The following is a 22,127-nucleotide window of genomic DNA, read 5'->3' as shown; positions in this document are numbered from 1 at the left end:
TTTGGATGTAATTGGATTGCAGCACCCAGCATTCCTTGCCTTTGGCTCTTCTGGATAAGACTAGCAGGAGAAGTAGTCCCACATACCTATACAACCCCTTAATTCCACCCCTGCTTTATGGTCTTTGCCCTGGGTCCAGGTTTAGCCTTTGAGTAAACTAGTATTAGAGCCAGCATGGCATAGTGGCTATAGCATAGGACTATGGAGATCAGGGTTTGAATCCCCACTCAAGCTTAAAAACCCACTGAGTGACGCTGGGCAAGTCACACTCTCTCAGCTTTGGAGGATGGCAGTGGCAAACCGCTTCTGAAGAAATGTGCCAAGAAAACCTCATGAGGATCGCCAGAAGTCAAACAAATCATGCAACTTTAGGGTGCATCTACACTGTAGAAATAATGCAGTTTGACACCATTTCAAATACTGTAGTTGCATCCTTTGAAACCCCGGGATGTGTAGCGTTACATGGTCTTTAGCCTTCTCTGCTGGTGCCAAACCAAACTAGAAATCCCAGGGATTCTGTAGGATGGAGCCATGGCCGTCAAAGTGGTGTCATGCGGCATTATCTCTGCAGTGTAGATGCACCCAAAGTCCTCCAAGGCTGCCTCCGCACTGCGGAAATAATCCAGTTTGACACCACTTTAATCTGCCACGGCTCAATGCTATGGGATTCTGGGAAGTGTAGTTTTGGGAGGCATTGAACTTTCTCTGTCAGAGGGCTCTGGTGCCACCACAAACAACACATCCCAGTATTCCTTAATATTGAGCCATGGCAATGTGTTAAACTGAACTATTCCTGCAGCCCAACAGAAGGGAAATAGCCTAAGGCTTAATGTAGGATGGATCCTCCATAATCTTTTATTCTGGTTCTGCCTTTTTCTGTTGACAAAGCTTCTATCCCTGATGCAAGTTTTTCTCAGCTATGACTGGGTCTCTGGATCTTGTAAACCTTCCAAGCTTGGCCTTTGCCCGGCACACTTGGCCCCTCTCCTTGCAAATGTCACCTTCCAAAATTATCCCCGGGGGATATTGCCGGTGTCCCATGACTGACAGCTGACTCTTCTGACACGGATCCCGTGAAAGGAGCCCTCTGAGGGGGGGGGTGTTTGTTGCTCCAGGGTTGGCAAAAACAGGCTTAGCTGCAAAAGGGCACCCAAGCCACCTTTGGGTCACAGCTGCCTTGTGACCCAAGGGCTATGCATTTCCCATTGAGACAGAGGAAAGGGAAGCTGGTTCATAATGAAGGAACATTATATCTATCTGTCTATATACATTTGCTGGGGTTAGGGGCACAGGACCCCCGTGAATGTGGACCAAACACAAAATAGCAAAAACACTATGTTTTCCCCTGAGAGAACACCTCTCTAGGCATCTCTAGGTCCTCCAGTGCAATTCTATGGTCAACATCTGCCAGGCATTGACCATAGAGTTGCACCAGAAGAGTTACAAACACCTAACAGTGCTCTCTCTAGGCATCTCTAGGTCCTCCAGTGCAACTCTATGGTCAACATGACAGACATTGGCCATAGAATGTGTGATAGTGGCCAATATTTCCCTAATTTGCCTTAAATTGGAAGTCAGGGCTCTTTAGCTTTGCCTCCTTTATTATTTTCCCCTATTATTTATTGTTTATTCACTTTTCTCGCCTTTGTCGCCTCTTTGGCTTACTTTCTGCCCCATTCCCATTTTGTATTCTTTATATATATACTTAATTTGTGGGCTTGAACATTGGGTTTGTTCATTTCTTTCACGTCGCTGTGGAGAACTTTAAAATCTTGAGGTAAAAGTTGCCTGAAACGCGACAAAAATGTATAAATCGGTGCGTTGTGAAAGCTACAAAGAGGAAAAAATCACCTCACAGAGGTTTAAATAATGATAATCATTATTGTTATGAATGTATATATACATATTTAATACATATTATATATATATTATATTATATCCTGCATTTCTCCCAACATAGGGATTTGGGGCAGTTAAGTGGTACCAAAGCGCTTTAATTCTGCAGTGTGGATAACACTCCATTCATAAAAAAAGACAACCGCCCTGATTGACATGCACATCAGCCCCGCCCCTAGCAGCGCCAGCAACGCCCCTTAGCAACGCCAAGTTTCTTTTTTTTCCCTTTCTGAAGTCATCGCTGAAAGCGTCGCGCCAGCCACCGCCCTCGCCACGCCCCCTACCCTGAGCCTCGGCGAGCCAATCAGGACGCGGGGGACACACCTCCCTCGTGGGGGCCACGCCCCTTTCTTTTTCTATCTACTTTCCTGCCGGCTTCAGTGGTTGGCCAATCTGGCGCCGCGTGACCCTCCGGCAGTGCGCAGGCGCAGTTCAGTCGTGTCCTTCTCGGCGTGAGGAGAGGACGCTCGGAGAGGAGGCTCCGGCGGAAGGGCTTAGGAACCAGGCAGGCGGCGGAGGGAAAGGCATTGGCATGGCCGGGACTCCGCAGGAGAAGAAGAGCACCCTGCTCCACCTCTTCGCTGGAGGGTGAGCCCCACTCCTTCCCCGGCCTTTCATTCCCCCCTGAAACCGTTATTTTTCAGCCTGAAATACATACATTCATATATGTGTGGCATATATACACACATACATTTTCCCTCTAAATTTCTTTTTGCCCTCCTTTTCCTTTCCCCTCCATCCTTCTCTCCCTTTTCCCTTCCTTCTCTTACTATTTTCCCTCCCTCTTTCATTCATTCCTATCCCAAGGCTTTCCACCTTTTCTCCCCAAGGGTTTCTTTTTAAAAGGAAAAGGAAGATCTGCGGTTTATTGTTATATATTATAATTATAACATGTTATAATATATATATATATACACACATACACTGTGTGTGTGTATATATATATATATATATATATATGGTTTATTTTATTATTAATATATTATATAATAATATTAATATATGTGTGTAGTTTATTTTATTTTAATATTATTATAATGTATTATATTATAATATATATTGTAATAATATTAATAATATCTATATATGTGTGTGGTTTATTTTATTGTTACTATATTATATAATTTGTGTGTGTGTGGTTTGTTTTATTATTATTATTATTATTATTAATATTATAATATATATTATAATAATATATTATATAATAATGTTAATATATGTGTGTGTGGTTTATATTATTATTATTATTATTATTATTATTATTTATAATATTATAATATATATTATCATTATAATATATTATATGATTATATATATAAATATTTGGTATGGCTTTGAAGTGGTTTTTATACGATATTTTTATGTGTGTTTTTAAATTATATTTTAATATGAGTGTTATTATTTTTTTTTAATTTTTTAGTAATTATCCTTTTTAAATTGTTGTAAGTCATCTTGAATCCTATTTGAGGAGAGAGGCAGGATTTAAACCAATAATATAGATGTAGATGTAGGTATTTATTGAATTATTATGCTAATACATTATATATATACACGCACACACACACACATATATATATATAACATGTATCAGTATAATATATACACACATTACACACACACATATATATATAATGTGTGTGTGTGTGTGTGTATTACATACCAAATATATGTATATTCAGTATATAGATAGATAGATAGATAGATGTATTGCCTTTATAGCCTGCTAATAGATACAGATATAGATACTGCTATTAATGGATGCATATCCTGCTAATAGATATACAGTAGTAGAGATATAGCCATTATTGGAGTCATATCCTGCTAATAGATCGTTGCAGATATTGTTGGATTCATATCCTGCTAATAGATTGATATAAAGACCAATATTATTGAATTTATAGCCTGCTAATAGATAGATATAGATATTATTGGATTTATGTCGCGCTAATCTATACACACATGCATACGCACATATATTATTGGATTTATACATTGACCATAGAGTTGAACCAGAGACGCTACAAATCCCTAGCGGAGTGTTCTCTCTAGGAATCTCTGGATCCTTCAGTGTACCTTTTGGTTAAAGTTGACCATAGAGTTGCGCTGGAGGACCTAGATATTCCTAGAGAGAACATATTAATCGAATCCATGAATAACCAAAGCCGTGAAAGTCAAAGCCGCAAACGTGGAGGGACGCATGTACTTTCAAGCAGTTTGTGCCATCAGGCGGAGATTTGTTCTAAGGCGCAGTACTAGTTGTTTTAGCCTCTTTGTTCTACTTCGGATCCTGTTCCCTGATGCAACTGATAAACAGATTTTACTTTATCATCTATAGGTGAAGATGCTTGAGATATTTGAGGACTGTTACGCTCTGTCTTATCTCTCTTCCAGGCTTAAAACGCCCAACCCTTCCAACTTCAGACTTGATCTTCAGTCCTTCCACCATCTTCATCCCCTTTTTCTTAACGAACTCTCTTCCTCCATCATTTCCTCTTGTTCATTACATCCCTCTTTTCCCAAGAGCTGTCTTGAGTCTCAGTTTTGGGAGAATGTGGGTGATAATAATAACAATAACAACAACTTACCTCATTGGATTGTTGTGGTGTGTGTGTATATAAATAGGAAGGAGGAGAACCATGTGTCCCACCCTGAACTCTGTGGAGTGGGGTATGAATGTAGTAATCCAAGAACAGAGGCAGGCTGCTTTCTCTGTGTCCCGTGAATGAACACTCTTGGAAGCAACATGCTGAACACGACGGACCTTTGAACTGACCCCATGGGCTGCCCTTGTGTCCTTTCCTCCATGCGCGCCCCAAGCGCATGTAAAAGCACACACAGGCCTTCTCGGTTTAGTTATGGAGCGTCCCACCAATGATAACACATTGCGTTGAATGCTGTCCTTTAGCCCTCCAGATGTGTTTCACGTGGAGATCTTGCATCAAGGTCAGAGCAAGGCTGGGCAGCCTGGTATGCGCTAGATGTATTAGACTGCAGAGGCCATGCTCTCTGACTATTGACTATGCTAACTGGGGTTTGTGGTCACTATAGTCTGAAGAATTTGGATGGCATGCCACATTGGCTGCCTTCTGGGTTAGTGTGTCACTCGGACTGGTGAGACCTAATGTCAGATCACTTATATACAGTGGTGCCTCGGGTTACGAAATTAATTCGTTCCGCGGCCGCTTTCGTAACCCGAAAAGCCTTCGTAAGCCGAATTGCCATAGGTGCTAATGGGGAAAAGCCACGATTCCGTGCGAAAAAGCCGAAAAAAGCACCAAAAGTTTTTTCGTAACCCGAAAAAACATTCGTAACCCGGAACAATGATTCCCTATGGGATTTTTTCGTATCCCGAAAATTTCGTAACCTGGGTATTTCGTATCCCGAGGTACCACTGTATAAGTGTGTTTCTGTATACTGTATATTACATACATATGATATATATATATATAAAATAATTTATTGTGGAACCATTGCTTTCTGACAGAGAAGGCTAAATGTCTCACAAAACTACAGTTCCCAGGATTCCCCAGCACTGAGCCAGGGCAGTTAAAAGCTGTCTCACACTGGGTTATTTCTCCAGTGTGTTTTGGACCTTAATCTCCTTCCTCAGATGCATGGAGTGAAATGTTGCCTAGGAAGGACTTCTTTTGGTCCTTTGAGGGAGCTAGAACTCCCAGAACCCTCCAGTCAGAACGGCCAGCGTCCTTTCTAGCTTGGGAATTCTGGGAACTCTAACCCCAAAAGGTAACTTTTCTGACTTCTGAAAACACAAGGCTGTGGTTATTTCAAATTTGGTGGAGTGGAGGGCAAACTCCCCCAAATTGAAGCATGTCCACCTCTTCCAATGAAGTTGACTTAATGGAGTATCAAGTCCCGATTCTGTGTTTGGCTACAACTCCCAGCACAGCCACCGAGGATGATAGGAGTTGCAGTCCAACATATCTGGAGGCCACCAGGTTGTGGGAATTATAGTCCATATATAATATAGAATTGTATTCATATAGTTGGCGTTGTTGGATCTGTGGAGCAGGGCGAACTCAAGAGAATTTGCGCAGTCCTCGGCTGCACAACTCTCCTCTCTTTGCTGGTTGCGTAGCATATAACCTGAATAGGAAAACAGAGCTGCTTTCTGTTTAGGGAAACCTTTGTTCTGTTCACGGAGCTCATATTCCCAAGAGGAGCGGGCTGCTGCGAATCCTTCCCTCTTGCTTTTATAAATAGATAGTTTTGGGAACGCAAAGAGCCCTAAATGATGTCAGCCTTGTTCTTTCCTTTCTCAGTCTGGTGCGTTCCCTTGCTTTTTCGTGATCGGCCAAAGAGCGCACGGCTCATTTTATCCTCATTTTACTCCTAGCTGGCTGCCCTTGGCTCCCTCACCTCCATCCGCCGAATAATTGTATTCTAAACTGTTGCTTCTTTGGCTTTGCCTCCCAAATTTTGTCCCGCTTTGCCAGGCAAACAGGACACAAAGCTTATCACTTCTGATCTTTGCATCATGCACAACTGCAGAGAGGGAGAAGATTTCTGGTTTTGAAGGCAGTGTGTTGTGTAGTTGGAGGAGGGTGGAAGTACACTCGTCCCCCCACATTCGCTGGGGTTAGGGGCACAGGACCCCTGCGAACGTGGAAGAACCGCAAGCGACAAAAACAGTACGGAGTTTATCGCACTGGGGCTGGTTTTGGCTAAAGCACATTTAAAGCATCCCGCAAATGAAGCGGAAATGGCAAGTAATTGTGCGAATGATTGTCACACCCAATTGCACAAAATGAAGCAATACCAGAAATGCATTGGCGCTGAAATCCTGCAAGTGAAAAGATGTGCATTAATGCTTCTTTGTGACCACTTTAAGGGCAGGTTTGGTGCGACGTCGTGTGAAATCGTTACGCGTAATTACGCGATTTGAACAACAGAACAATACACAGATTAACATGGGCATCACTCCTCCCTACACAGGGTCACACTATTATACACACACATACATACACACCCCACTTTTTTCCATGCTGGCATTCTCTGAAGATGCCAGTCGCAGATGCTGGTGAAACGTCAGGAATAAACTCTTCTAGAACATGGCCACAGAGCCCAAAAGACCCACAAAAAGCTATAGTTCCACTTTCTCTTGTGCACCTGTCTCCACCTTTGTATCCATCTCTAGATGCTGCATCCTTCTGACACATCTCACCTGGCCATTTTTACCTGGGGAAGTGGCCTGGAAGTGGATGGCTAGAATCCAAGGCTTCCTGTTGGAGAATAATGCTTCTCCTGTGCCCAAAGAGAACCAAAAATGTGATGGACTTGCCCGTCATGCCCCATGGAAATGATTTATTGTTTCCAAGTTTGGGGTCCTCTGGGAAGCCAGCGTGTGCCCTGTCAAACACCAGCAGATGCCCACCCTAGTTTTTGGCCTTTCCTTGCTTCATCCGCTTGCATCAGCTGCCGAGACGACCAGGTTGTGTCGTCGTAATGCTGCAGGAGCCTCCTTCCCAGCTTAGTGCCCGCTTTGCAGTAGCTGTTCCGGATGAATGCAAGGCAAGAGCACAATGCAACACTCCCCCCCTTCCCTCCCGGTGCATGGGAGGTCGATGCAAAAATGAGCCAAAGGATAATTAATGATATTGCCAAACCGGTTTGCGCAGGCTGCTCCCAGGGCTCTGATGAGCGTGGGCATTAGGCTGGACACGGCTTTGTGGAAACCCACGCCAACATCTGTGAGCGGGCGAGTGCTGACAGGGCGGCTATCAAAGGCTGCCTGCATGTTCTGGAAAGCTCTCCTGGCCTCATTGCTCCCTGGGGGTCAGTAACATCAGGACGGGTGCTGAGTGGGAGACTGTTTGCCACATGACCCTTGGCTGAACCACTGTTGCCTTAGCCTTACTATTAGGCACAGTGGGGTGGTTGTCTCAGGCAGCAATACAAGGTCTTAGAAAGATCTGTGGATGATGTGCCTTGTCCTGGATCCCCCAAACCTCTTACCTTCAGAGGTAACGGGGAGATGGTCTCCCATTTCCAGCCCAACTTGTTATCACATTGGTTTTTGCTTGGGGATGCAGTGGCCATCTCAGGCTCAGGCAGCAAAGTTTGGTGGGTGAGCCCCACTCAGCAACCTGTACTGCAGTACAGTCAGTCCTCCACATTTACGGCTTTGCTTATTTGAGGCTTTGATGATTTGTGGCTATGATTCAGATGTTCTCTCCAGGAATCCCTAGGTCAGTGATGGCGAACCTATGGCACACGTGCCAGGGGTGGCACTCAGAGCCCTCTCCGTGGGCACATGTCCCGTCGCCCCAGCACAGACTTTGGCAGAGTCTGTTACTAAAAAGCCAGAGAGACATGGCACTTTGCAATAAATAAGTGGGTTTTGGGTTGCAGTTTGGACACTCGGCCTCTAAAAGGTTCACCATCGCTGCCCTAGGTCCTCCCGTGCCACTCTGCCAGACATTGACCATAGAGTTGTGCTGAAGACCCTAGGGAAAATACTTGTCTAGACACTTGTAGGTCCTCCAGCATAATTCTATGATTAACATCTGGTAGGTCTTGACCATAGAGTTTCATCGGAGGACCTGAAGGTTCCTAGAGAGGTGTTCTCTCAGGTAAAAAGAACAGGGTTTTTTATTTGTGTGCCATCGGTGGGAACATCTCTTCAACACAACCGGTTGCTACAAAGGGTCGTCATTACCCCACAAGCCAGCCTCTTGGGGTCTTCCAACTCTCCTCCTTCCTTCTCTTTTTGGTGTCTTATTTTCACATGACCCCCGTGGCCTTGCTTGGCAGCATGCTAAGGATCGCTATAAAAAGCCAGCTGAGGAAGGGCTTAGTCACGAAAGCATCTTTGTGGCTCTTTGTTACGTAGATAATCTTGCAGCCGGGACAATGACGGGGCGGCTGAGTTGGAGCCAGTTTTCAAAAGGGAGCTTATGTAACTTGCTGTTCTGAGGGTTCACTTGTGGGCTCAATGGATCAAGGGTTAGACTCTGTGTAAGAGAGTGTGTGAGATATATACACACACACAGATGCCATCACACCTCCTTTTAATATGGTGACCCCCCCTGAATTTCATGATGTTTTCTTTAGGCAAGGAATCCTCAAAGGGGTGTGTTGCCATTGCCTTCCTCTGAAATCTAAGCATACCTCAGTGAATCCTCAGAGGTGGGAATATTTTCAAGCTATGGATGGTTGATTCTGTGGATGCCGAATTGGGCCGGCTGTAAAACATCCCTTATTTTGGAGTGTCAGCCCTTCATAAAAGGAGAAGTGTCTTCGTTGCACAATTTATGAATGAGGACAATGTGTTAATTTTATGTAGCAACACATGGCTAGGTTAATTGGAATCTGTTCATTGTGTGGTTTATGAATGAGGGCACTTTGTTAATTTGATGTAGGAACACATAGCTATGTGAACTGCAGTTAGTACTTTCACTTGGTATTTACACAGACTTGTTCATAGCTAGTTCCTAACTGTCAGCCTGACATGTCATGACTGTTGACTGTTCCTTTTTGCTATTTTGAAAACCTGGCACCACTACTGTGGGCTCGGATACCAATGACACTTTTCCTTTCTTCTCCATGAAGACCAGGTCTTTTGTAAGGCTGATGGGTTTTGCCAACTCAAGACCACCCTAAAATATGTTGGATAACTACAAGTATGGCTTAGAACAGTGTGTTGTTGTTGGGAGAATCCATTTCCCCTCCAAGTTGGTATGGAAATTGCAGTACAAATGAGAGTGAACACGGGAGTTCAATAAGGGTGGCAGATAATCTCAGAGCCCCGGCGGCTTCAACAATGGGAGCCCTAGTTCCTTTACACCTTGACTGGAAGGTTGCTTTTGGGGCTTTTTAATTCCCTGCTCTCTAAGTGTTGTTTTTGTATGTTGGCCTTCCCAGGTGCGGTGGGACAGTCGGTGCCATCTTTACGTGCCCTTTGGAAGTCATCAAAACAAGGCTCCAGTCTTCGAAGTTGGCCTTCCGAGCCCTCTACTACCCACAAGTCCAACTGGGGACCATCAGCGGTGAAGGAATGGTCCGCCCCACATCCTTATCTCCAGGCCTCATCCGGGTTCTTAAGTGAGTATGACTCCCTCGAAAGGCAGGAGGTCTCAGTCCTCTTGTTAGTTCCAACTGGACCAGCTCCATGAGATCAATGAGACCTTTTTGGTTGTGAGCTGTCATGAATCTGAAGGAGCTGCGGGAAAAGGGCAGGCTATGAATTAAATACAAGCAGCATCCAAAGACCCTCATAATCCCCACTCCTGTTCTAATGCAGCTGGGTGCATCCAGTGGTTCCCAAACTGATTCTGCAGGTGTTTTGGACTTCAACTCCCAGAAGCCCCAGCTAGGTTGGCCAACTAGGTATTATGAGAGCTGATGTCCTAACCATCTGGAGGATCAAGGTTTGGGGATCACTGATCTACACTGTAAAAACAAGGCATTTTGACACCCCTTTAACTTCCATGGTTCCATCTTACAGAATCTTGGTGTTTGTAGTTTTGTGCAGTCTAGCAGAGAAGGCTGAAGACTTTGTAAAACTACAAATCCCAGGATTCCCTAGGATGGAGCCACAGCACTTAAGTGATGTTAAACTACATTATTTCTACTGTATAGCAGCACCTCCAGTCTCTTGACTCAGCGCTTCTATCGCTTTTGGCTTCCTCCTAAGTGCATCCGTGAGAGAGCAGAACTGAGCAGAAAATGCGGTTCCTTTTACACTCAGTCGTCTGCTTCCTTTTTCCCCCCTCGGTCTTTCCTTGTTTGCCCTAAAGGAGGTCCTATGCCAGGCAAAACAGCTTGGTTAAGGTTTTTAAAAATAAACACGACAACAGAGCCAACTGTTTTGGCAGGCGGCCTGCTGAATCGGTACAAATTATGTAAGAGTCAAGTTGGCTGCATTGCGTTGTTGCAGGGCTTGGTCGAGAGACGGCAGAGTTCAAACCTGGTTTGGCCCACTTGAAACACAGGAAAGCAATAACAGCAGAGCTCAAGAGAGAGAGAATTGTTATGGATGTTGTTGTGTGCCTTCACATTGTTTCCGACTTACAGCAACGCTAAGGCAAACCTATTTTCTTGGCTGGTTTCTTCAGAGGGGGTTTGCCATTGCCATCCTCTGAGGCTGAGAGAGTGTGACTTGCCCAAGGTCATGCTAGTGGGCCGACGCGGTGAATCGAACCCTGTTCCCCAGTTCTAGTCCACATCTCAAACCACTACAAGCTATTTAAAAGTGGAACTGAGGCTTCAGGAGAAGCAGTTAACATTCCTCTTTTTATGCCCAGAAGGCTGGCCCATGGCACCTGGAAGGTCTAAGGCAGCAATGTCCAAACTCTGGCCCTCCAGGTGTTTTGGGACTTCAGCTCCCAGAAGCCTCAGCCACCTTGGTCAATGGTCTGGGATGCAGGGAGCTGAAGTCCAAAACACCTGGAGGGCCAGAGTTTGGACATCACTGGTCTTAGGACTTCAAAAGGCAAAAACAAGAAAACCTCGGCCTGAGTAGAGGTCTCATACAACCCCAGTCCCGAACTTTGCCCACCTCCAAAGAAAATGGCTGGTTCTCAAAAAGACAATTGTGTAGCTTGCACTTCCCCTGCTTAGGATGCTGAGGAGTCCTCCTTGGCCAACATCCATGGTCATTAGCTGTTTTTAAATGACCCAGTTGCCCAGGAGACTTGGCCTGAAGTGGACCCAGAAATGGCTTAACTTTGATTTCCGGACACGCACACTTGCAGCTTAACTCGGCCTTGGCTGTGCCTTCAGACTTGTATGGATCTCCTGCTTGTCTTTAGCACCTGCGCTATTAATGGCCTGAGAAGGAGGTGTATGTGTGGGGTGTCACTATTTTTATTACAGGTTGAGTCTCTTATCCGGAAATCTGAATGTCCCAAAATTCAAAACGTTTTCACAGGTGGCTGAGATCACATTTCCATTCCGATAGTTCGATACCCACCAACATTGTTCCATGCGCAAAATTATTTTACCGTATTGTATATAAAATTGCCTTCAGTCTATGTTAATAATGTGTGTATGAATTTCATGTTTAGATTTGGATCCCATCTCCAAGGGTGCATCTACATTTACAAACAATGCCGTTTGACACTACTTTAAGTGCTGTAGCTTCGTCTTATGAAATCTTAGAATTTATAGTTTTACAAGGCCTTTATCCTTCTCTCCCAAAGACTGCGGGTTCCTCACAAAACTACACACCCCAAGATTCTATAGAATGGAGCCATGGCACTCAAAGTGGTGCCAAGCTGCATTATTTCTACAGTGTAGATGCACCCCAAGATACCTTGTTAGGTATATGCCAATACAGTATTCTAAAAGCCTCACTGACTGAAAAGTGAATTCAGAAATCACTTCCAGTTACTAGCAAGTCCTCTTAAATAATGGTAAACCAGTCGTGTTATATGCTTTTATTTCTGTGATGAGACACTAGGTTCTGGCAGTGAGAAGAAATTCCTTAGCTCAAAACATGCTCAGAGGCACCCTTTTTGTTAATACTACATGTGCATCTTTGGCATCTGGCCCTGTCCGATGGATCTCAGGGGTTTCTCTTGATGTTTGGTCCCAGGGGACATACAGGTTTGGAGATTCTGGGAACTGTAGTTCAAAGAGGATTCTCACCTCCACCCAAACCTCTTGATCCTTTGGGTATAGTTTGAGCTGTCGGACTTTGGACATACCATGAGATGATGTGACTCACTAGAAAAGAGGATAATGCTTGGTAAAGTAGAAAGCAGTAGGAAAAAGAGAGACTACATTACAGGTGGATTGATGCAGTCAAGGAAGCAATATCTGCCTTACGTTTGCAAGACCTGAGCAGGACAGTTGATGACCAGTGTATCCACAGTGGTTTGACACCACTTTAACTGCTGTGACACTATTCTACAGAATCATAGGCTTTGTCGTTTGGTGAGGCACCAGACCTCTCTTGACAAGACCAGGCTGAAGACCTCACCAAACTACAAATCCTAGGGTGCCATGACAGCTAAAGTGGTATCAAACTCCTTTATTTCTGTAGTGTGAATGAGCCACTGGTATCTTGGAGGGCTTCCATTCATAAAGTCACCTTATGTTGATGCCGACCTGGTGGCAAATAACAATGTGAAGAGGCCCATCAAGAGTGTTTGCTTAACATTTCTCCATCTTATCTTTTTCCCTTGATTTTTTCCTCGCAGATCCATTTTGGAAAAAGAGGGTCCAAGATCACTATTCCGAGGACTGGGGCCAAACCTGGTTGGTGTCGCTCCATCAAGGTATAAATCTTGAACAAGGTGTCCTTTTATTTACTTGTTCTTGAAAAGGCTTAATGTATTTGGAGATTGCTAGCCCAACAGTCCAGAAGCCTATACTACCCCCAAGAACCTCTATTTTCCTCTTCATCAGGATGGTGACATGGCATGGGTTTGCTAATGCAGAGGGCTCTTGTAGCACCTTTGAGACTAACGGAAATAAAGAAGTTGGCAGCATGAGCTTTCGTAGCCTTCAGTCTGCTTCCTCAGATTACTGATCTTTTATTAGCGGACAAAATAAAGGCTCTTTCCTGGGGTTCCCATCGAATCACCCCAGATGTGCTGCTCTCCTGCCAACGTATGAGTCAAACTCAGAGCTTTTCCTCTTCTTTCTCACGCAGGGCGGTCTACTTTGCCTGTTACTCCAAAGCCAAGGAGCAGTTCAATAGCATATTCGTGCCAAACAGTAACATCGTCCACATCTGCTCCGCGGGATCGGCAGGTTTGTAAGCAGAATCAGACACCATGGGGGTTGGTCTTCTTCACCTTTTGTGGGTGCATTGAGCTAAAAGGAACAGGTGCCTATGTTTTAAGGTTACTCAGAGTATAGACCATTTGGCATGCTGGAGAACGGCTTGGCAACTCTATGGGGGGCCAGGGGCCAATTCCTCCTCCCCATGGGCTAACCCTCCTATACATAAATTCCAAGTCCAAATACATACCTTTTCTTCTTCAGCCACTCTCAAAATGGTGAAGGCGTATCACTTCCGGCCACCATTTTGAGAGTGACTGGAGAAGAAAACAGAAGTACAGGTCTCATTCTGAAATGCTCCAAAATCCACAAGGCTGAGATAGTGACACCTTTGCTTTCTGATGGTTCAGTTTCAGAATCCAAACAACAAAGTCCACAACACTTCTGGTCCCAAGCATTTCCAATAAGGGAGACTCAACATGTATTTGATTTTAGTACAATATTCTGGAGTGCTTATGTGGGCAGGGGGCATTTTTGCATATTTTAAGTCATTTGGAGATATGTTCTGTGAGATTTTAGGGCAGAAAGAGATCTTGGGGATCTCTTTCTAACTGGGAAGAGCTCACCCATGCCAGCTTCCATATAGCATTTCATTTCAAAGAATCAAAAGCGGCACTTCCAGTCCTGGGGCGACTTCAGTTCTCAGCCGCTCTCCAGTTACACAAGCTGCCGTCTCTCTCAAGGCAGAGAGCAGCTTGTAATAAACATGTGTTACGCTAGCCTTTTATGTAACTTGGCAATAGGAGACATATCCCTTTTCAGAAAGCTACCGGGGGAAAGTGGGTTACGTTTGGGAAGGCGATATTGAGACAAGGAGTCACCCATGGAATTTTCCGGTGGGCCATAACTGAGGAAATTTGGCTGGTAGGCAAAGAAAGCTACTGAATTCTGGATTTGGGGTTTGTTTTCTTTAGAGCTGGACAAGGATAATTTAGAGCCGGTTTAATGTAGTAGTTTGAGAGATTCCAGGACTTGATTTTCACTCAGCCAAGAAAACCCACAAATCCCACTCTCTCACCCAAAGAGGAAGGCGATGGCAAATGTCTTCTGAATAAATCTTGCCAAGAAAACCCTATAGGGTTACCATAAGCTGAAGACATAAGTGAGCCAGCACAACATTGTAGTTTGAGCATTGGACTAGAACTCTGGGGGATCAGGGTTCGAATCCCTGCTCAGTCACAGAAACCCACCCAGCCCTTTTTTTAAGCCTTTTTTTCCTTCTTTCCTTTTCTTGTGAAGAATACCTTTATCTTATCTGTCCGATCTTCCCTTTTCCTTAATATTTTAAATCCTTTGCTCGTGTTTCTCCTTCAGTGCTTATCTATCTAACATTTGGCCTTCCCCTTGATTCATTTCCTTTTCTTCAACACGTGCTTCACATTTTGAAATGCAGGAAAATACTCATCCAACCACGCATTCCTGGCGCATTCATCAGTGCCCTCTAGAGTCTTTCGTGAATGGCACATGGTTGTTTGCAAAGAGATTCCCTCCCTTGTGGTTTTTAAGCACAGTCTAATGTTTGGTTCATTTTAAAAAATGGGCAGAGCTTCAGCTTGCTGAGATTGACCGGTATTTTTTAGCATTTAAGGCTGGCAACATGGTTAACACATGTTGTTAACTGGTTGCAATATGTGGTCCAAGTGAGAGCCAGCACCGGAGACCAAGTAAAGGAAGTCATAATACCGCTCTATTCTCCTTTGGTCAGACCTCCCCTGGAATAGTGCATTCAGTTTTGGGCACCAGAGTTGAACAATATTGACAAGCTAGAATAGCTGGTCATCCAGGTAGAATTTAACACTATAGCCGTATTCATATGCATAATCAGTACATAGAGAGATCTTGTAGTACCTTTGAGACTAACCAAAAGAAATGGCACCATGAGCTTTCGTAGACTTCACTCTACTTCATCAGATGCTTTTGGAGGAGTGGAAACCATTCTCACATTCCGATGGCATATATATGTCTGTCCCCGGCTTCCACTCCACCAAAAGCATCTGAGGAAAGAGACTGAGGTCTACGAAAGCTTCTGCTGCCAACTTCTTTCTTTCTCCGTTAGTCTCAAAGGTGCTGCAAGATCTCTCTGCTTTGGTCATCCAGGTGTTTTGGACTTCAACTCCCAGAACTCCCAGCCAGTTTGGCCAGTGGTCAGGAGTTCTGGGAGCTGAAGTCCAAAACGCCTGGAGAACCAAAGTTCGAGGACCACTTAGCTAAAACATATCCAGAGGAAGGTGACCAAAATGGTCAAAGGCCTGGAAACTAAGCATTATGAGGAAGAGCTGGGTATGGTCAGCTTGGAGAAGAGACTATAGAGAGGTGACCTGATCAGACATCTTTAAATACTGACCTATCATCCTTTCCTGTGGTTTCTTTTGGAAACTTTGGTATCTCTTTTCGCTTTCACAAACTGACCAATGTCCTTTTCTCCCCTTCCTCTAATGTTTTGTTGTTGCAGCATTTATCACAAATTCGCTGATGAACCCCATCTGGATGGTAAAAACTAGAATGCAGTTGGAAAGGAGGTAAGGTAAAAGTCTTACACTATTACAGTTGTGGTTGCTATCAGTATTTCTTTTTGTCACGTCATGCCTATTGCCATTTTGAGAGGGGCTAAAGAGGAACATTTGGGGGTTTGAGTGCAAATGCCCCAAAATCATGCTGAAAAGGATGGGGGTTTGAGGAGCATCTGGGCCACAAAAGGGAGTTTAGGGGGGCTGAACATATGGGTCTGTTACAGACTGCCAAAATAAAGCTGCTTTGGGTCTCTTTGGAGGTATGCTGTTTGAATGATGCATGCATCCGAAGAATCCGGAAGCTGCACCAAAGCTGCACTCCAGTGCTTAGGAATGGAGTGTGGCTTTGGCGCGACCTCCGGACTCTTAGGACCCATGCATCATTTAAATAGCATACCTCTAAAGTGACCCAAAGCAGCTTTATTTTGGCCTGTCTGTAACAGGCCATAGACTGCACCATGCTCTTCTCCCTTAAGCCTTTCATCCTTTTTGCCCCCTTCTACTTCCTTCCAGGGTCAGAGGTTCGAAGCAGATGAACACTCTGCAGTGCGCCAGGTACGTTTACCGGACGGAAGGTGTCCGGGGCTTCTACCGTGGCCTCACTGCCTCCTACGCCGGCATCTCCGAGACCATCATCTGTTTTGCTATTTACGAGAGTCTCAAGAAGCACATCACCGACGTCCCGCTGGGGCCTTCTCCCACCAATGGGCCGGAGAGGAACTCCACCAACTTCTTTGGACTGATGATGGCTGCTGCCGTTTCTAAAGGCTGCGCATCATGTATCGCTTACCCACATGGTATGTCGCCCCTTTGCTGGGTTCCCTGCAGGACCCTGACCCAGGTTCAAGCCACTGTTACCTTCCAGAGTGGTGTGGGTTGAACCCCTTCAAGATCATGGATTATTGGGGGGAGGTTATACATAGTATTTATCTGACATCTTTTTTAAACCCTTCTTTTCACCCCAAAGGCTGCCAGAGTGGCTTAACAGGATGGGAAATAAAATGGCCCCTGCCGGCAGGGGAAGGGAGCAAGGCATCTATATTCCTTCCCCTGTATATGGCTTCCATGCCAATGGGACAACAAATACATATTGGGTTTTAGTAAAGGAGCTTTCTATGGTACTGAATTTTATGTGGAGTGATGTGGTTCAACTTTGGGGTTAAGACATTGGGACAAGGCTTCTTTGAGACGTCTGGGGCTTTGCAAGGCCTCTGGTGCTTTGGCTACAAGGCTGCTGTCAGCAGGGACACTTGGGGGGCAAGATGTTTGCATGATCTCCAGTGCTCTGGGTGCAAGGTGCTTGCAAGACCTCTGCTGTTTTGGCCACATGGCTGCTGTCAAGAGGGGCACTTTCGGTGCAAGATATATGTAAGACCTCAATTGTTTGCAAGACCTTTGGCGCTCTGGGTGCAAGGCGCTTGCAAGACCTCTGATGAATTGGCTCCAAGGCTGCTAGCAAGATGGATATTTTGGATGGAAGGCAGTTTTAAGACCTCTGGGTGCCAGGTGCTTGCAAGACCTCTGGTGCTTGTAAGATCTCTGGCGATTTAGCTGCAAGGCTGCTGCCAAGAGGAATATTTTGGGTGCAAGGCACCTGTAAGACCTCTGGGTGCAAAGCACTTTAAGACCTCCAGCACTCTTGGTGCAAGGTGCGTGCAAGACCTCTGGCCACAAGGCTGTTGGCAAGAGTTTTAAGACCACTGGGTACCAGGTGCTTGCTTCTGGTGATTTGGGTGTGAGGCTACTGGCAAGAGGGATATTTTGGGTGCAAGGCACTTGGAAGACCTCTGGGGTCAAGGCACTTTAAGGCCTCCGTTGCTCTTGGTGCAAGGTGCTTGCAAGACCTCTGGCCACAAGGCTGTTGGCAAGAGCAACGTTTGGGTCGCAAGACTGACACTCCTCCTCTCTCTCTCCTCTTCCCGCCGCAGAGGTCATACGGACCCGGCTACGCGAAGAAGGCACCAAGTACAGGACATTCGTCCAGACGACGCGCCTGGTCTTCCGGGAAGAAGGCTACCTTGCCTTTTACAGAGGACTGTTTGCCCAGCTCATGAGGCAGATCCCCAACACGGCCATCGTCTTGTCTACCTACGAGTTGATAGTGTACCTGCTAGAAGACCGGATCAAATAGCAGGCCGAGACTTGGATTTAAAAAGTACGCACAGATGCACGCGGGGATAAAAAGACCGAAAAACTGTTGAAACTCTGCAGGCCAGTTTCTTCTCGGAGAGCAAGGACATGGGACATGGCGCATTGCTCCCTTGCCCTGTGGGCTCTGCTCTTCTGCCCTCCACCCCAACGTCAATCCCTCCCTTTTAATCTTATTTTAGTTCCCTTTATCCTTACGTCTCTCTCTCTCTCTCTGTGTCTTCTTCCTTCTAGCTTGAACAATGTTGCCGTTACTGTTAATTATTAATTATTAACTCTTTTTTTTTTAACTTAAAGATGAGGTTCAGGAATTAAAACGACAACTAAATTAAAAAGTCACTATTTAACGTACAGGTATCTCTCTCGGGTCATCTCTAACCTCCCAACCCTGGTGCCTTTTCTGGTCCACGCTTCTGGGGACCCCAAAGACGTAGAGGCGTTATGTTCATACCCTGCCTTTACCTTCTGCAAGCTGGGGGTGGTATACATGCTTGTCCCGCTCCCCTTGTTTTTATCCTCACAACAACCCAGGGAGGTAGGCCAGCCTGCTTGGCACAACACAGTGAGTTTCACAGCTTAGAACTTGGTTGGAAAACATATGTAGGGTTCCCCACATTGGCCATGCAAGGAGCCAGCATGGAGTAGTGGTTTGAGCATTGGACTATGGCTTTGGAGATTAGAGTTTGGTGGTGAAACCCACTAGGTGACTTTTGGGTAAGTCACACTCTCTCAGCCTCAGGGGAAGGCAACGGCAAAGCCGTCACTGAACAAATCTTGCCGAGAAAACCCCATGATAGGGTTTCCTTAGGTCTGCCATAAGTCTAAATGACTTGAAGGCACACACCACCGACACACTGATCATGCGTCAAAACACTATAAGATCCAAAATACAGTGGGTCCTTGGTAAATTCTGGAGTTTGGTTGAAGGACCTCCAGTGGATACCAAAATCCGTGGATGCTCATATATATATCTTAGATGTGTGTGTGTGTGTATAAACTATATTATAATGTGTGTATATATGTATGTATGTGTGTGTGTGTATATATATATATAATATATGCCTGTATATATATATCTATATATATATATATCCTATACACACACACACACACTGTATATTATATGTGTGGGTATATATATGTGTGTTATTTATAAGTATGTGTGTATCCTTATTGTCGTGTGCCTTCATACAATACTACACACCGGATATATATCTATATAATATATATATATATATTATATGATTACAACACCACACACACACAAATATAATATTAATAGTTACATGTGTGTGTGTGGTGTGTGTTACTGATAAAACAGGGGGGTCTTGGGGACAGTTCCCCATCCTCACAAGGCACCAGCATATGGGGGGTGGAGGAGGACACTTCCCATCATCCCCAGACCTTGGGGGAGGTCTCCCTGCAGCTGTCTGCGCCCTTGGCCCCTCCAGCTCCCTTCTGGAAACTCCCTCCTCCGGGCCATGGCCCTGTGGGTGTTTGAGGGGTGATGGGGTTGTAGTCCAAAGCTAAGGAGTCCTGAAGCAGCTCAAGGCGGCCCCATTCTTCTTCCCAATGGTTGCCCTGGGCGCCCTCTAGCGGCAGCAGAAAGGGCGAGCGCTCTCCTCCTCCGAGGGTTCCCCCTGGCGCTCTTCTCGGGGCCCTTGTGGCTAAAACAGCGGGACTGTATGCTAATAGGGGAAGGAGGGAGGGAGGCGGATCCCGAGCAGCAGCAGCCGCCGCCGCCGCGAGGACTAGAGAAGGCAGAGCAGCGGAGTTGGCGGCATGGAGGCCGTGGCCGGAGCCTTGGGGCCGGCTCCCCTTCAGACGGGTTCCCGGGAGCCTCGGAGGAGCCTCCCTCTACGCCGCCGCCGCCACTGCGCAGCCCGCCGCCGGAGGGATGTGGCTCTACAGAATGCTCTCGCAGCAGGTAACCTCCGAACAGGGGCCCGCGTTCCTCGGCCGCGGAGGGCTCAGAGTCAGCGGCGCCGAGGCATCATGGGAAATGTAGTCTTGGCGGCGCGGCTCTGTCCCGCCTCTTCCCCTCAAGGCTCCAGAAAATCTCACTATATTAGTAATATATATTATATCAATTCGTTTCCCGCCTCTTCCCCTCAAGGCGTCCATTATAATAATAAACAACAACAACATATAATCATTTATTTATTTATTTAATAAATAATACTAATAATTTATTTAATAATTTATTTTAATAATTTTTAATATGTAATATAATAATATTTTATATATCATTATTATTTAATATTAATAAATTATTATTATAAATAATGATATATATAATAAATAATATTATATTAAATATAATTACTGTATTTACTCATCATAAAATAAATTATTTATATAATCATAATAAATTTCTTTCCTGCCTCTTATGTATTTGTATTAATTTATTTATTTCAAGATAAAGTGTTTAAAACTATTATTGTGCTATTATTAATGTTATTAATTTCTTTCCTGCCTCTCCTCAGGGGCTTGAGGTGGGGCAACATGTCATAATAATAATAATAATATATTATCTTATTATTATTATTATTATTATTATTCTTATTTATTATATTTTTTTATTTCCTTCTCTCCTCAGGGCTCCAGGTGAATACAGTTAAATAATATGAATTTTATACATTTTATTTCTTTCCCTCTCTCTTCAAGGCTTGAGGTGGCGTTATATTGTCCATTAATAATAATAATAATAATAATAATATTTCTATTTCTTTCCTGCCTCTCCTCAAAGTGGGATACATCATTTTTAAAATAATAATGAATTTTAATACATTTTGTTTCTTTCCCGCTTCTCCTCAGGGATCCAGGCAGAGTACGAAAACATTATTATTATTATTATTAAAGGAGTACAACATAAATAATAAGATAATTTATCTGAAGATGCCCATAGCCACAGATGCTGGCGAAACGTCAGGAATAAACCCTTCTAGAACATGGCCACAGAGCCCCCAAAAAACCCAAAAAATCATGGATGCCGGCCATGAAAGCCTTCGACTTCACATAAATAATAAGAAATCTTAATGCATTTTGTTTCTTTCCCACCAGAAATTTAACTCAACTTTAGCCCCCCGACTTTCTTCAAGGCTCCAGGCAGAGTACAATGTTAAAATCCAAAACGCAATTTAAAAAGAAGACACATGAATACCATACTATATAAAACCATTAAAATACACTCATGCAATATGTTCTTTTACAGATACCAATTTGAACCCAGGTGTCAAAAAGAGTCATAGTCCAACAACGCTCAAACCAAGTAAATACATATATATATATATATATATATATATATATATATATATATATATATAGGATTGCATTTCTGAAATCGAAACCCGTTTTGTATTCCCCGCCTGGAGCAAAAGACATTCTGGTTGGACTTGAATATAGCAATTTTGAACCTCGGATTAACTTTATCCCCAGGCGAAGGGTTTGCATTTCTCTTGTTCCACGAGCGAGAAAGATTGGATAAAGCAGAGAGGGAGGAAGGACAAAGTTAAAAATGAGTTGTTGTTATTATTATTATTATTATTTATCCTTGCAGGCAAAGGATTTAAGTCTGGCTAGTTCTGTCCGATGTGGAATCTCAAGAATGCGCTCCAGGATTTTCCTGTTGGACAGCCTTTCCCTGTATTTCCTGACCATTTGGGTATTTCCACACTGCAGAAATAATCCGGTTTGATACCACTTTAACTGCCGTGGCTCAGTGCTGTGGACTTATGGGAATTGTAGTTCGTTGCGGCACCGGAGTGCTCTGACAGAGAAGGCTATAAATGTCTCACAAAACTACATAGAAGTAATATTTGTCAA

At 44.4% G+C, this 22,127-nt stretch overlaps 1 protein-coding gene across 1 annotated transcript; it reads left to right on the top strand.

Moving 5' to 3' along the window:
• Nucleotides 1–2,179: 2,179 nt before the first annotated feature.
• On the top strand, nucleotides 2,180–18,653 carry SLC25A33 (solute carrier family 25 member 33). The gene is made up of 7 exons (XM_042478211.1): nucleotides 2,180–2,484; nucleotides 9,778–9,957; nucleotides 13,059–13,136; nucleotides 13,514–13,614; nucleotides 16,097–16,163; nucleotides 16,668–16,951; nucleotides 18,083–18,653. The coding sequence occupies exons 1-7, from the start codon at nucleotides 2,429–2,431 to the stop codon at nucleotides 18,283–18,285; spliced, it is 969 nt and encodes a 322-aa protein (XP_042334145.1). The 5' UTR covers nucleotides 2,180–2,428; the 3' UTR covers nucleotides 18,286–18,653.
• Nucleotides 18,654–22,127: the final 3,474 nt, after the last annotated feature.

The sequence above is a fragment of the Sceloporus undulatus genome, chromosome 7, assembly GCF_019175285.1.
Source record: "Sceloporus undulatus isolate JIND9_A2432 ecotype Alabama chromosome 7, SceUnd_v1.1, whole genome shotgun sequence".
NCBI classification, from domain to species: domain Eukaryota; kingdom Metazoa; phylum Chordata; class Lepidosauria; order Squamata; family Phrynosomatidae; genus Sceloporus; species Sceloporus undulatus.
This window is presented reverse-complemented; position numbering and strand designations above follow the sequence as displayed.

What these genes read in the sequence shown, in the direction of transcription:
- SLC25A33 (XM_042478211.1), top strand. Translation starts at nt 2,429, where the DNA reads ATGGCCGGGACTCCGCAGGAGAAGAAGAGCACCCTGCTCCACCTCTTC. An exon ending in CTGCTCCGCGGGATCGGCAG is followed by an intron (nt 13,615 to 16,096) that starts GTTTGTAAGCAG and finishes TTGTTGTTGCAG; the next exon opens with CATTTATCACAAATTCGCTG. An exon ending in ATGTATCGCTTACCCACATG is followed by an intron (nt 16,952 to 18,082) that starts GTATGTCGCCCC and finishes TTCCCGCCGCAG; the next exon opens with AGGTCATACGGACCCGGCTA.